This window comes from Stegastes partitus, unplaced genomic scaffold (genome assembly GCF_000690725.1).
Source record: "Stegastes partitus isolate 25-593 unplaced genomic scaffold, Stegastes_partitus-1.0.2 Scaffold17, whole genome shotgun sequence".
NCBI classification, from domain to species: Eukaryota; Metazoa; Chordata; class Actinopteri; family Pomacentridae; genus Stegastes; species Stegastes partitus.
Window position 1 is genome coordinate 1,122,557 of NW_007577748.1, and position 15,113 is coordinate 1,137,669.

A 15,113-nucleotide genomic window follows, 5' to 3' on the forward strand; every position below is an offset into this window, starting at 1 on the left:
CAAAATATGTATTATTTACATTAATTACAGTTTCAACGCAAGACTACCTACTGATATTAACACACGTCCTGGCTCTAGTAATATGTTGTTATCAGTAAAGTGTTTCAACAAGCTGTTGCCACTGCAGGAACTTTAGGGCTGTTTTGGCTAAAGTCAGAGAAGAAATAAGCTGATTGGTTTAATGTAAAGGGGACAACGATTGTCATTTTTTCTGCCCTCTAGATGCCCTCATTGATTAGCAGTTTTTAACTCTGTTTCATTGTCTCTGAATTAGCGTCTTTGTGGAAGCTGTTGGATCTTACACCACAATGGAAACAGAAAAGCTGAAGGGGTCCTTTCCTGTGAATGCCACCTCATGCTTGCTTCCAGTTCCTGTATCATCAATTTAGCTTTAACAAATCCTGACTCAAAAAATCTAGAGAGTAGACTATGCACAGGATGAATGGGCTGTTTATTGGCTGGTGTGACTTTGCCCCAAAATAAGTTAACTGTTTTTGGCCCCGGGTTTCTGCTACATGTGAGCACAGTATTACTACACCGCTGGTGTCAGCTACGATTGGCTGTATGTTTCTGTTCTGCTGTTACAGAGCATGTGATTGGCTGTTTGGAGCGGGCTGACCGGAGCTACTGGCAGAAAAGTTCAAAAGACATTGTGATATTAACAATAAGTCAACATGTCTCCTGTGTTACTTTAACTCTCTTTCCCATGTGTCATGACGACTGGCGTGTACTTTGTTGCGTCGGTCATGCTTTTTATATTGGTTGCATTGCTAAAGTTGTGCGAACTTAGCTTAAGTTACTCCCTGTCTGTTTATGTTAGCAATAACATCGCTGTAGTTATGCAAACCCAGCATAGCGTTAGCTAACAGCTTAAAAGTCAGTAAGTAACTGCAGAAATAACCTAAGGGTACAAAATATTTGAGAGTCCAGAACAACCGTTCATCACTCTGTCAGCCTGTTATTAATGATATCAATGTTAACTCAACTGCTAAAGGTATGTTTTGATTATCCATGAATCTAACAGTGTAGATAAAATGAATGCAGGACTTTAACATTGGCTGGAAATCACAATATGGTGGAAATGAGCTGCCTGATGGAAGTCTGCGCTTTCCAAGTGCTTTTCTAGTGTCTATGTTTCTTTTGTCATGAGCAAAGTGCATTAGAGAGATAAATCATTTTACTGTCAAGTGAGCTGCAGAGTTTTTCCTGTTTCTAGAGGCAATGAGGCATAGGTTATATTATTTCACTAAAACTATGCAATGTAGATGCATATTCACATAATTTTGGACTATTACAGTACAAATACAAATACAATAATAATTAGAAGAATTGGAATTGTGATTTTTTTTCAGCCTCTCATTTAAACATATCAGTACTTGTTTATAACATTTGTATACACACAAATTAAATACAAGATGCATAAATGTAAAATATGTAACCTTTATAACATTGCTTTCTTCCACAATGTGGACAGTCAAACTGAATAAAAGCACAACTACATTTAAATATATGATTTCTACATCATTTGATTAGTTTTTACTTTATTTTTGCATTACGAAAAATTAAAGTCAACTTATGAATCAGCACCATGGAGCAAATTCGTGGCTGCACAGTATATGTCTTGAAAAGGTATGAAATGCCACTGTGTGTGTGTGTGTGTGTGTGTGTGTGTGTGTGTGTCAGATTGTAGTTTATCAATAATATTTCAATCATATTTCATTTTCATTTTTTCATGTAAGATATGTTTCTGTATGGTGTTTCAAATTCATGCTCCATGTGCCCCCTTTTAACTTTGAGCACCTGCCCCTCCAAAGGTCTCTGCATGGCCCTACTGTTTTGGCGGGGTATCATACAACTGCCATCTTTCTGAATTGTCCCATAGATTTCTATTAAGGATTCTCTAAGTCTGTTCCTATAATAATGGTAATACTAGAATGTAATAGTGATCATAATTGCACTTTGATTAGTCCATTTGTCATTACGGTCACCATACACCACCTTCCTATGTTGGGAGGTGGTGTATGGTTGCATGTTACAGCAGAGCAAAAAAGTGTTTTACTGATATTTCTATATCTGTTTATTGGAGAGCGGGGTATTTAGAGTATATTTGAATATCTGGGATGTTTCTGTTCCAATCAATGTTTAAATTATCCCCTGAGATGGTTGCCTTTGTGAAACCTGTGAGTTTGTGTAGTGATGTGGTCTGGCTGTCTCAGCCTGACCACTTTCACTGCCTTTTTTCAGCTGCTGTTAACTCATGTTTCTGACATCAGCCCTTCACCGTATTTAACAGTAGAATAGATCATTTTCCCAACGTCAACCCCAATTTCCAACCCGAAACCTTCCTTCTATCTTTAGTCCTTACTCTTGTCTTGGTGCTGTGTGTGTGTGTATGTGTGTGTGTTTGGGTGTGCGTGTCTGTGTCTGTGTGTGTGCGCGTGTGCGTGTGTGTGCGTGTGTGTTTGGATGAGTGTCTTCCCGCCCCTTCACGCCGTCCTCTCCCCTCCGGAGCACGGAGGCGCACAGAGACGCGACTCCGGCGCGCTGCAGCTCCGTGTCCGTCCTCTCTTCTCTCCGGTGCTTCACCATAACAAACGGCTCGTTGACGCTTCTTTTCAAAGGCTTTCCGTTGATTCCTTCTTTTTCCTCTTGTCTCGGTCCCTCTCATGCCGCCGTTAAGGCGCTGGATAGAGGGCGATTTGTGATCGACCAAGCGGTAGCTCGATGAATATGGCGTTTATCGGGGACGCAGACCCCTTCACCGCTGCGATACCTGCCACCAAAGTTGAACTCACGGTGTCTTGCAGGTGAGTGCAAACTGCTGCTGTTTCACCACACAGAGATGTGTTATATATGTTTAGAAAATGTCCCGTGTGTGGCAGGTCACAGTGAGTAACTGTGGGTCACTGAGTGCTGGATGGATCGTGGAAAGTCTCTTTGCGTTCCTATGTTTTATTTCAAAGTACAGTTTACTCTGATGGATTTTAGCTGATAATGCGTCTTTTTAAAGACCAGTTTGCTCTTTGCAACACAGTAGTGGAAGTTGAACGATGATGCAGCAGCTTCCACGAGGAGGCAAAGGGGAATCCAGCTGCATCTCACGTCTGTTGGTGGCAGTTTGCTTTTGGATGAGCGCCAGATGGAGGTCTGAGTTGACATGTCTTTACTCCGCTGTCAGTCTCTGAGCGCTGAGCTGCCACATGCAGGGCTGTGGGAATGAAAGTTTACACCCAGTAAATGGACACTGATCGTAATGTTAATTGCCCTTTAGTTCTGTTCGTATCTGAGGATTTCCTGCAAGAGGAATGGATGAAGGGCGCTCAGTGTGCTCAGACCACAGCAGCTTCACTTCATCCAGTCACTTTTTAAAGACACCAAATCTTCTCAAATGTGGGGATTTGCTGTTTTCTCCGGTTTATAAGAATATAGCGATATTCTTACTTTCTACACAAATCTGCTGACTTGAGACAACAGTCCTCTCTCCTTGGATCTCCTCTGTGCATGCATCAGTGTGAGGTGTTGTTGAGCCACAACAAGCTGCCAGAAGAGCAGGGCTCCTGCCAAGGATTGATTTGCAGATTAATTTCTCAATTGAGATTAATTGTTTGGTTAATAAAATGCCACAAAGCTGGGGACATGCATCTCAATTTCCTAATGCACAAGGTGAAGTCTTGAAATTGAATTCTGGATCCTTTAAAAGCAAGCCGAGGTTTTCAATGTACAGTCACATCAGACCCTGATTACTTTAAAGCTGAAACTAGGGAACGTTTGGCTTTTTTTTTCTTTAAAAATTATGTTACGTGTTAATCGATTATCAAAATTGTTGCTAATTAGTTTTTAGTTGATCAACTCATCGATATTTAGTTAACTATTTTAGATCTACTTCTGTGTTATTTGTAACACAAGTCTTAGAACTATCTCGAATGATGCTCACCTTTCTTTCTGAAGACTTACTCTGTGGAGAACAGTGTGTAACATGATCAGTCAGAAAAGCCATAGCTTATGATTCACATCATATAATCTTCAAAATATAAGAATTTGATTAGCTGATGAGCAGAAAACATACATGTACAAATGTGCAACCTCCTTAAACACAAAGATGCCAGGTGTTGTTTGGTTTCTGCCTCTCAAAAGTGATGATTTTTTGCTTTTCTTTCTTTGATTTTTATTACACAAAAATGTGTTAGGATAAAAGGTGTGTTTAGCAGTAGTGATAAATTTGCAGTATAGCTATCTAAATCTTAATTTCTTTTTGAGCAAATTAAAGGACTTCTCAGAAATATTGGCTTAAAAGTTGAGGCTTAAAGTTCCTCATTTGTGATCTTATTCCATGAAGCAACATTGAGTTGAATTGTTGAAATTTGTGAAACTATGATGGCTATTTGTTGACTGCTTTTAAAAGACCAAAGAATTTGTTGAAATAAAAATATTCAGTCTAATGGACTTTTAAAAACAGTAGTTGCAGCCTCACACAATGTCCTCTGTGGAAGCATCTGCATCCGTTATGCTCTCGGCTCAGTTATTCAGATTTCCTCTTAGTTTAGAGCCGTCTGTGTAAAATCAGAGTGTTATTACACCGAAATGTGAGGGATTTTGGTTATCTGAATATTTCTGGAGCCTATAGTTCCTGAGAGTTTGTCTTTCCTTACATTTAACAGAATGTCAGGTAAGTATCTAAAACAGTTTCCATCTAATTTTCTATAAGATGTCTAGTTGTTGTAGTTCTGGAAGCAGCAGCAGCTCCCCAAATGTCTTCAACAATATCAAAACACAATATAACACATATTATGATAAATGTACATTTATGCATCATGATTCAAACAGTGTAAACTATTTTTCGGACACCACAGCTAGAACAGCAGCAGCAGCCGTTCTTATCTGGTGATAAGAGTGCGTATACAGCAAATTTAAATATATTTTTCCTTGTAAGAGTTCACCCAACAAAATACTTTCAAGCTTTTGAGTAAAAATGCTAAGGGGTTAAATATTCTTCCATGAAAAAATGAGTCTTGTAAACTTGCTTTGAGACATTAATGAAGAGAGGAACAAAGACTTTGGAATGAATTCATTTGCACTGACCTAAAATGAGCCAGCTGTTGCTGGACACTGAGCTGTTGTTGCTGTTTTGTGTCCGTCGGAGATAAAAGCCTGATAATGGCTCAACAGAAGAAGTCATCCTGGTAATGACCCTAATGATTTGGAGATCAGAGCCTGTGAAGACATTTGTTCCAATGTAAGGAAGCCACCATCTGGACAAAATAATAGTTGATGAAAGCTCTTCTGTGTTTTGACTCAGCTTAATGTTCTGCTCTTATTCATGGAAACATAATGTATAGGCTTCAACTTATGTATGTTACGATGAATAGGAGCAAATATTGAAATCAGCTTAAACAGAAGCATATAATGATAATGCACAGTGTGTGAATAGATATTATTTGCACAGCCCTGCTGATGGGCTGTTAAGTTTGTCCGGGTTCACTAAAGCAGGGCAGCTTGGTGCGTCAACCCTTTCATGAGCGAAAGCTTTTCAGCAATCTGTATCTTTTGAAGCTTCATCTTATAGCAGAGGTGAATGTCGTTTTATTTGCCATGAATCCAGACATCCCAGACTGACATCTGAAAACTCGAGAGCAAGAGATCTCTTCAGAACCATGTCACTATTACTCAGGGTAGTTGCAGAGCAATTTTCATAGGTGCTATTTCTTCAGGAGAAAGTGGCTCCAAGTGTTCACGGGGACATTATCAGAGTAACCAGGACATTGCTCCTAGTACAGTGAGTTGAGTCCATTTTTATTGCTGTAAGCAGCAGAAGTAAAATTTCATCACCTTTCTTTATATTGGATTGGTGACAGAAGTCTTACAGAGTCAGACTATTTATTGTTGTTGCTTTATTGTTAGTTTTTTGAGAGAACTGATTCTTGATAGATGAAAAGTTGCAATGTGGAGAAGACAGACAGTAGGAAAGGGAGTTATTAAAAACAGGAATCTGGCACAGCTTGTCAGTAAAGAGGATCTTAAAGGGAAGCTCTATGTATTTTATACCTCAAAATCTTTTTATGGGAGGACCACATAGCTGGGAAATAGGACTTTGTGTCTCTGAAAGAGCTTTTTCAGTGCTTAGAAAATATTGGTTTCTTGGTTTAAAGACTAATTTTTAACTGAAAGCCTTTGACAAACTGAAACGCATGGACGATTAGAATTAGGAAAGGTGTAATGTTAGAATGGATTTGAACTGAGACATGTGGGTTCAACAGACATGAAACATAGACTGTATGTAAAATGGTTGTAGCCTCTGCTTTTGAAAAGTGAAACCAGCATAGAAGGGATTTATACCTGCATTCATTATAACAGCCAGCAGGGGGCGACTCCTCTGGTTTTAAAAACATATTAGATTGTATAGAGGTCTATGAGAAAATGACCTGGCTTCTCACTCAAACTGTTACTTCAGTAAACATTTTTAAAATTAGTTTAAGGTTTTAATCACCAGTTTCAAGACTCCTTCAATACAACGTGGTGTTAATTTTGTGAATTACTGTCCTATTCAAGATAAATATATATGATAAAGCTAACCTTGTGATTGACTGGTTACCACTGTATTACCTGCTCAAGTTTTAGGTCAGATCCACTGCTTGTTTCTCATATTTGGTTTCGAAAGACCATGTTTCTTATGGTTAAATGCCAAACTCAAAGCTTCAAAACTGTAGTCCGCAAACCAAAGGGTGATGTCATGTTAGCTACGTCCATCTTCAATATGCAGCCTATGACTGATGGGGCAGTGAAACACAGCTTGTTCTAAGTCACAGTTAAAAGTCCTGCATTAAGGCTCCAAATAATTTTTTATTTTTTTATTTCATTTTTAAGAAAAAAAACAATCTTTAGTTCTTTTGAAACTAGAAAACTTGATTGGTCTTTAAAACATTAGAAAACACACAAACATGCTTCTCTTCAAATGCCTTACTGCTGTCGAACCCCCACCCAGTACTATCCAGTATCCCTGAACGGACAATCAGCTAACTGTCGTGGTTCTAACTAGCACAGTTTTGACAAAATTCCACATATGATCATTCAGTTCAAAGTAGAAATTTCATTGATTGCACTTTGAGTTGAAACACTGTTTCTGAATACCCATGCAACCATATTTCCACTCGTAAAATGAAGAGATCAGTATGGTACTTGACAGGCACAGTCACTACATTAGCTGGAATATTTTTTAAACAGAAAACAACCATGCACTGGCTTTTTCAGCTGCCTGGAGTTGACATCCTGCACACCAAAACAAAATTTAGCAGCCCTCAGCTTGTGGGTGGTGTGATTTTCCCACCCTGATGTCTCTGTGTGTCGACAAAGCCACTGAAGCATTCAGTCTGGATAGATCCCATCCCTGAGTAAAAGCCCTTCTTCACTCAATAAATCCAAACCATCTCTGGACTCATCACGCGTGTAGTCAAGCAGCAGAACTGACAGATTGATTAACTCAGGTCCAATATGGTGTGTTGGTGAGAAGAAAATCCTCCAGTCTGCTGCAGCTGCACACAGACGTTTGATGAGTGCCCCTCACCTACAATCACAAAGCCTCGGCCGCACGCACACAGTTTGACCAAATTTTGCGTGGCAGGGCTTTAGAGCTGCACCATCAGAGGGACCTTGCAGACACGTGGTTTTTGGAGGAATGTTTGAGCAGAAAGATGTCAGTGATCATGTTAGCGTGGCTGTCTTCTGATCTGAGTGCTCCACAGTGGAGAGATAGTCGTGACCTTTGGGCACAAAAGGTAGGAAGTGTATCCCATTGAACAATTGACGTGTTCTGATGTGGCTGTATTGAAGCTGGACACTGACCTGCTGAGAGGCCGGTCGATGTGTCACAGCCGATGTTGCACTTCCCACAAGGAAGGTGAAGAAAGAGACAGAAAGACTTATTGGAGCAGAGAAAGAATCGGATCGTGCACGTTTCTGATGTTTCAGTTCTTCCTACAAACAGCCGACATAACGGCAATAATATGTGCATTTATTAGGCTGCAACCAAGGGTTATTTCTGTTGTGGGCAATTTATTTTTTTTCATTAACTATTTAATTTTATTGTTTCTTGTCATAATGCCAATCACACTTCATAGTTACTGAACACGGGGGACATTTTCTCTTGTCTGACCAGCAGCCCAAAATGAAAAAATATTTTAGTCCCAACAAGCTGAGAAAATGACTGGAATGATTGAGTCATTTTTTTGGAATTTATCTGTTTAATATAACTAAACTGATCGTCTCAGCTCTACACTGAGCAGATGTTCTGGTCTCAGAAAAAGGCCTCAGTCGTTGCTATTTCCATTTAAACCGATTAGATTTTGATACAGTAAAGAGTAAAGAAACCAACCCTATTTTTACCAGGTATTTTAATTCTCTTCACACATCTGTAAAACATAAATTGACTCATATGTTTTCCTTGTTTTTTGTAAAAATTATTTACACTCATATGCTTTAGCTCCTTTTGAGTTCACCTTCTAGGAAAATTCCCAAGTTGGCGTGCAGTCCTGATGTGTAGGCTTTCACAGCGTCTGACTCTGACAGCCCTGGCCACAGGTTGGTGGTGGAAGCACCGAAAACAACAGCACCCGTCATCATTGATCAGAATGATCTGAAAGCAACAGATACAACATTTTCCTCATGTCTGATTGCCTCAGTTTCGTACAAACATATAAACATGTAATAACCCCAACCCTCTGCATGTGAGGGCTTTAAAACTTCGTCTTTCCCTGAAAGGCCTTAACAGAGCAGTCGCTGAACATAAAGTGTGCATAGATTGTGCAGAGCTCGCCATGTGTTTAACCAAGGCAGGGCATGTTTGTTTGTTTGGGAAAACAGAAGTGCTTTGTTTCTGTGTAGCTCGGCTGCATGAGATAATATTACGCTGATATCATGTGATACATATAAATGCTGTTTATTGGTTTCATTGTGATACTTTTCAGCCAGTTGTAGATGAAATTGTACAAAATAAATAAATAAATAAAATATCTAACAATATAGATACAACTACTTATATTAATTTTACAAATTAACTACTAATACATATACATACACAGACATATTTCCATTTTGACTGACATGGAGAACACAAAGGCAATAGTAACATCTTGGTGCTGTCAAGAATAGACAGATAAACACATATATATTGTTTTCCCTCAGCTTGTCATCTGCTGCTTGGCTTTTAATTAACTGTTGACACTCAGTGAAATGAACACAGGACTGAAATGACTACAGATCACAGTGTTGTCATGAGGGGCAGTATTTTCAGAGCAGCATGGCTCTTTGTGATTGTGTACACTGTAATAATGAGGTGTAAAATCCTTCCTTGTACAGTTTCTTAATGTAATGTATCATTTATTTTGCACTGTTTTTTCTCCTTCATACATTTTTACTTTTGTTTTTTCTTGTTAATTATCCATTTACTATTTTCTAAAATTAAAGAACTAGCACAGTTTGAACTTGAAGTTCAGATAGAACATACTTCATGTTTCCCCTCCAGTTCATTCCTACTTCATCTTGCAGCTTTGTTCCCTGAATCCTTCACAATGTAGGTGGAACAGAGCAAAGAGCATAAAACCAACAGATCAAGTCGGCCTCAGGTGGCCAGGCCAAACCACAGGAGGCCCACTCGGGGTCATGCTGAGTGGCTGCATTAATGAGTTTTTTGAAGCAGTCATTTGGTCTAATTAAGGCACCAGCCGACCACCGTAGCTTCACCTGGTTACCTTAGAGAGCACACATCTCCATCACATTACTAACCCGCTCACTTCCTGCCCCCCTCTGTTCCTTTACTTTCATCTTTTGCATAGCCACTTACCTGCATTTCTGTGATTGCTGTGGACAGATCTGAAGACAGGTTGATCAGTATCCAGTGTTTGATGCTTTTCTGCCCTTTTACTGAGCTTAATATAGTCGTTTTATGCAAATCTATGCAGAATTTTCAGCTAAAAACAATGTTTTGTTACTATGAGAAGACAATATATATACATATATATATGTATATATCAAAGTTATCGTGTTGCAAGCAGGAAAATAGGCAAGAATAAGGACCTGAGCAGCTTGACATGGGTTAAGTTGTAAATTGTAAATTGTATCTAGAGGATTGGGTCAGAGCCTCTCCTAAACAACTGGTCTTGTTGGGTGTTCCTGGTATGCAGTGGTTAGTACTCACCAGAAATGGTCCAAACAAGGCAAGCCGCTGAGTGTAATGCTCTGGGCAATGCTCTGCTGCGAAACCTTGACCCCTGGCATTAATGTGGATGTTACATTGACAAGCATCACCTACCTAACCATTACTGCAGACCCCACATGCACAGCTTTATGGCTTCAGTGTTCTCTGATGGCAGTGGTCTCTTTCAGTGTCCAGCCACATTCTCCAGGTTTTAGTAACTTGACCAAGAGTTTAAGGTATTGACTTGGTTTCAAACTTCCCCAAATCTGTCTGATAACGCATCTGTGGGATGTGCTGGATAAACCATGGACGCCCCACCTCACAACTTCCAGGACTTAAAGCATCTACTGCAAACATCTTGGTGCTGATACCACAGAACACCTTCAGAGTTCTTATGGACTCCATGCCACAATGGATAGCCTCATCCATTTTCAACCCACTTGGCCTATTCTTTCTCTCAATATAACCATAGTTGAAACTTTGGATCCTCTGTGACAATGATTCCAAAGACAGATACTTATGGTTAACAAGGTATTGAAAGACAAGTTTGAGTTTGTACTGTACAACACCTTCAAGTAAATCGTGCATCATGTCAACTGCATAGTTTTCAGAGGTGTGGAAAAAAATGCAATGTATTGAGCAAGCATGTCTTTTTGACACCAAATGTTGAACCTAACATAGGATTTTCCTGTAGAGCTGCACAATGCTCTGCATGTATTGCTTTCGTATGAAAAAAGATGCCAGGGTCATCTTCAGTAAAGACAGACTGTGACTCATCCTTACTTGTCAAACAAAATCTACAGAAATATGTAGCACTGAAGGACTCAACAAAACCAAAAAGTCCATGTAAACCTAGGTTGTCACCTGTTACTTGTAACAGAACCAAGCAGTGGTGAGTCTGAGAAAGGCACCTCAGTTCCTTGTGTTTCAAGTATTTTAAGATGATCAACATGAGGCTTTAGGATGTCATCAAATCTATAAGTCTTCAGGTCTTGTGAGTGAAAGAGTGCCACAACATGTATATTCATCAACACAGAATTATATTTTGGGGGCAGGTTCCTCAATATAAAGTAAATGCAACCAAGTTTATGAATCCCTTTCTTTGAACCTAAGGGATTTGCTGTCTCAAACTCATCAAAATAGATTTGAATCTGTAGAGCATGTTTTTTCTGGGAAAACAAAATGTTGCTCTTGAAGTATGAACCATCACATAGGCCCATGTCTTTATAAACACCTTCTTCGTGGTTGGCTTTCAAGAAACTTGCACACAATGTCACAATAATATGTAACTATAACTGTAATGAATTGCTTGCACAAATTAAGTCATTTCTAATGTGAAGTCAAAGCTTATGTAAAGCCTCAGCCATCTAAATATGAACAGGAGGAACAATTACAGCCAGTAAAATCTGTTTGTGTTCATATGTGCACCTACTGAATTTCCACTGAATTTTCTTACAGATTTTATTGTGACATTTGAAGGTTCAAGACAAAGATTAGGATGGATGAAGCACTATTGTAAACACATGTAATCAGTTGTTGTACGGTAGGGGTTTAACCCCCAACATCTTAGCCTGTAGAAAACTTTACCTACTATTAAAGTTGATTTTCTTCCTCTAATTTGTTTATATAAATAACATGGCTTCTTTCTGCAAAACAGCATTCCTTCTGTTCATTACTGGATGGACGTCACTCTCCCCTGAAGACACATACAAACAAACACAGAGGACCTAAGAAAATCGTTTGAGTTAAGAGTGTCTCAAGTGCTTCAAAGGTCCATTGATCAGCCAAGCCCAGAGAGTTTCTTTAGCCCCAATTGACCCCATTGATCTGCTGTTATTCTCCCAGCAGGATGAGCTTGTGCTGTTCATTACTGTGCCTTCGTTCAGAAGGAACCTCTTTATTAGCTGATTTATAGCTACACAGACAACTGCTGCTGCTCTAACAGTAAGCAATACTGTGCATGGCCTTGGAGGGCTTAAATGTCAAGCTTGTTGGTCTTACATGAGGCTACATGATAGGAGTAACCACCCACGCTGCAGTCAGACACTCTGACTATAGGAAGCAAGATGGCAAAGAAAGTGTTCTTGCTGGGATGCTTTTCTTACCACTCGTGCTCCTGTGGAGTCCACTGAGTGTATGTGGCCACTAACTCTGCCAGGGTTGATGCTTTTACTCCCACTGCGGCCACATGGGCTATAAACGTATGTACTCACATCCATCTCATAACATGTGTTAAGTCAGTTGGAGGAAAAGGAATGGTGGGAAATTGTTAAAGAAAGAATTGGTGGCTGTTTTACAAATCTCATGTACATTGAAATAAGTAAAATTAATTTTGGAGTTTTCATTCTTGTTATATGACAAAAGTTACTGTTACTGGATCTTAAGTGATCATTTCCTTAATTGTATGTGACAATCTGTCAGTGTGATATTGTAGACAAATTAATGGAAACTGAAGTCTAAAAATAAGAAACAGCTTCTGTACATTGTTAGTAAGCAGCAACTTCTGTGGCTAAAAAATGAAGCCAAAAACTGCAGTACCTGGATGAGGATGGTTCTAAAAGTGAATCAGCCCTCATAAAACCCCATTTTAAAATGTTAAACCTCACAGCAGAAATAAACATGACTGAATCCTGGTACAGTTCCCCATTCATGACAACTTTTTATACTATTCACTTTAACTCTTAGAGCCCAACAGACACACTTTGCAGCCAAATCAATACTCCTTCTTCTCGGTTGAATTGCTCTCAAAACATTCATTGCAGCAAAGTGCAGCACAAAAAAACATAAGAAAAAAAAAACAACTCACTTGATCCTTACAATAATGGTGCGATGAGATATCACTGAGAAAAAATTATGTTGGATTTAAATCAATTTATATATAGTTACAACCTGCATAATGCTGTGTCCATCTGTACACATTCACTCTTGTTTGAATTACTTGTTATTAGTCATCATCTTTGCAATGCAACATGTCAGTTATCTTATCACGGGAATGTGGAACCAGAGTTTTATAGGCTTTTAGTGTTTTTATACATACTGAAGTAGTAATGTCGTAAACAGATCAAACTTCTGCATGGAACATTTTTTAGGGTCCGAGCACTACAGTTCGTAGGACCCTATTGGAACTGCTACGTCATTATTTCTTTGTCACAAAGAAACGTGTTTTTCAGGTCCGAAACGTACTCGAAAACTCACAAAGTTTGGCACACATATCAGACCCAGTGAAAAATTTTATAGTTAGGGGGAAATACACACCTCAATAGAAAAATGGCTCCACAGCGCCACCTAGAAAATTTCAACAGAGTCCCATTGGAAGCATGTCTGACCTAGACCTACGGAATTTGGTAGGTATATGGAGGAGGTCAGGATGAACAAAAAAGTCAGTGACAGCCATACCCCAGACCCGAGAGGAAGTCCGCCATTTTGAATTGTTTGTTTGTCCAATCTGAGCAAACTCCTCCTAGGGGGTAAGTCACAGAGTGCTGAAACGTGGGTAGCATGTAGAATACGCCTTGAAGGTAAAATGTTACCAAAATCATCCGCAAAGGTCAAAGGGCGTGGCCATGGCAGCCCTCTGATGTTTGATCCTTCGCCATGAAACAGGAAGTACTGTGTAACTACCCTGTACATGCTCCAATCTGCCTCAAACTTTACATATTTGATCAGACTGCTGTCCTGATCACATCCATATGCCAAAATCCATTCACAGTCATAGCGTCACCTATTGGTAACAGGCTGTTTGAGGCATTACACTTACTTGTGCCATTGCTCCACACTTTTTGATATCATTCTTAAAATTGGTCAGCTAAGTCTTCCCACATTGTTGATGCTACAGCGTGAAGCTTTTGTGTTTTCAAGCAACATGTTGCCATGGCGACGCATAGTTGCTATGACACGGAAAGGATTTTTTGACAGCTTTGGAATGCTCATAAGCTCCCCAAAATTTACATACGAGTCACTATCGGCTCAACCACAGACAGTGTGTGCCTGTTCGGCAAAATGGCTCTATAGCGCCCCCAGCAGCAATTTATCTGTTAGCCCCCGCAGGACATTTAACCGATGTTTACAAAATTTGGTAGGCATATGTAACACATCAGTACACACAAAAAAGCCTCTTGGACCCATACCGTAAACTCAACAAGAAGTCCGCCATTTTGAAACAAGTGTCCAATTTTTTGTGATTTTTGCCATTTTCAAAATCTATGTCCACCTAGGGGTTAACTCCTACACACCTCAAGTTTGGCCAGCGTATACAACAGGGCTTGATGATCAAAAGTTATCAAAACGCTCCGCAAAAGTCTGAGGGCGTGGCAATGGTGGCCTTCTGAATTGTGATAATTCGCCATCAAAAAGGAAGCGTGTCTAACGACCCTGTACATGCTCCAATCTGCCTCAAACTTTACATACTTGATCACAGTCCCGCCCTAATGAAACCCATATACCAATATCCATTCACAGTCATAGCGCCACCTGCTGGCAACAGGAAAGCATGTGTTTTACACTTTCATGTACATTTGTAACATCTACTACGGCCAGCACGTTTCACTTACATTCATGAAATTTGCTGGACATATGCAGCACATCCAGATGAACAAAAAAGCCTGGAGGTGCCATTCACCTAAACCCAACAGGAAGTCGGCCATTTTGGATTTTTCATTTCTCCACCCTGAACACACTCCTCCTCGGGGGTAAACCACAGAGCGCTGATTTTCGGTTAGCATGTAGAGTACAATCTGAAGGTAAAAATTTGTCAAAAGCTCTGTATTTTGTTGAATGGTGTGGCCATGGCGGCACTCTGATTTTTGATCCTTCGCCATCACATAGGAAGCGTGTCTAACGACCTTGTACATGCTCCAGTCTCCCTCAAACTTTACATATTTGATCACAGTCCTGCCCTGATGAAACCCATATGCCAATATCCAGTCAC

At 39.7% G+C, this 15,113-nt stretch overlaps 1 protein-coding gene across 1 annotated transcript in view; it reads left to right on the plus strand.

Annotated features, from left to right (window-relative positions):
- The first annotated feature begins 2,724 nt into the window (after window positions 1–2,724).
- The window catches only part of LOC103364395 (copine-8), a 78,773-nt gene continuing 66,384 nt past the window's right edge, over window positions 2,725–15,113 (plus strand). Inside the window, exon 1 of the mRNA XM_008291508.1 lies at window positions 2,725–2,807. Coding sequence (XP_008289730.1) covers window positions 2,725–2,807 — 83 coding nt within the window. The remainder of the gene's footprint in view (window positions 2,808–15,113) is intronic.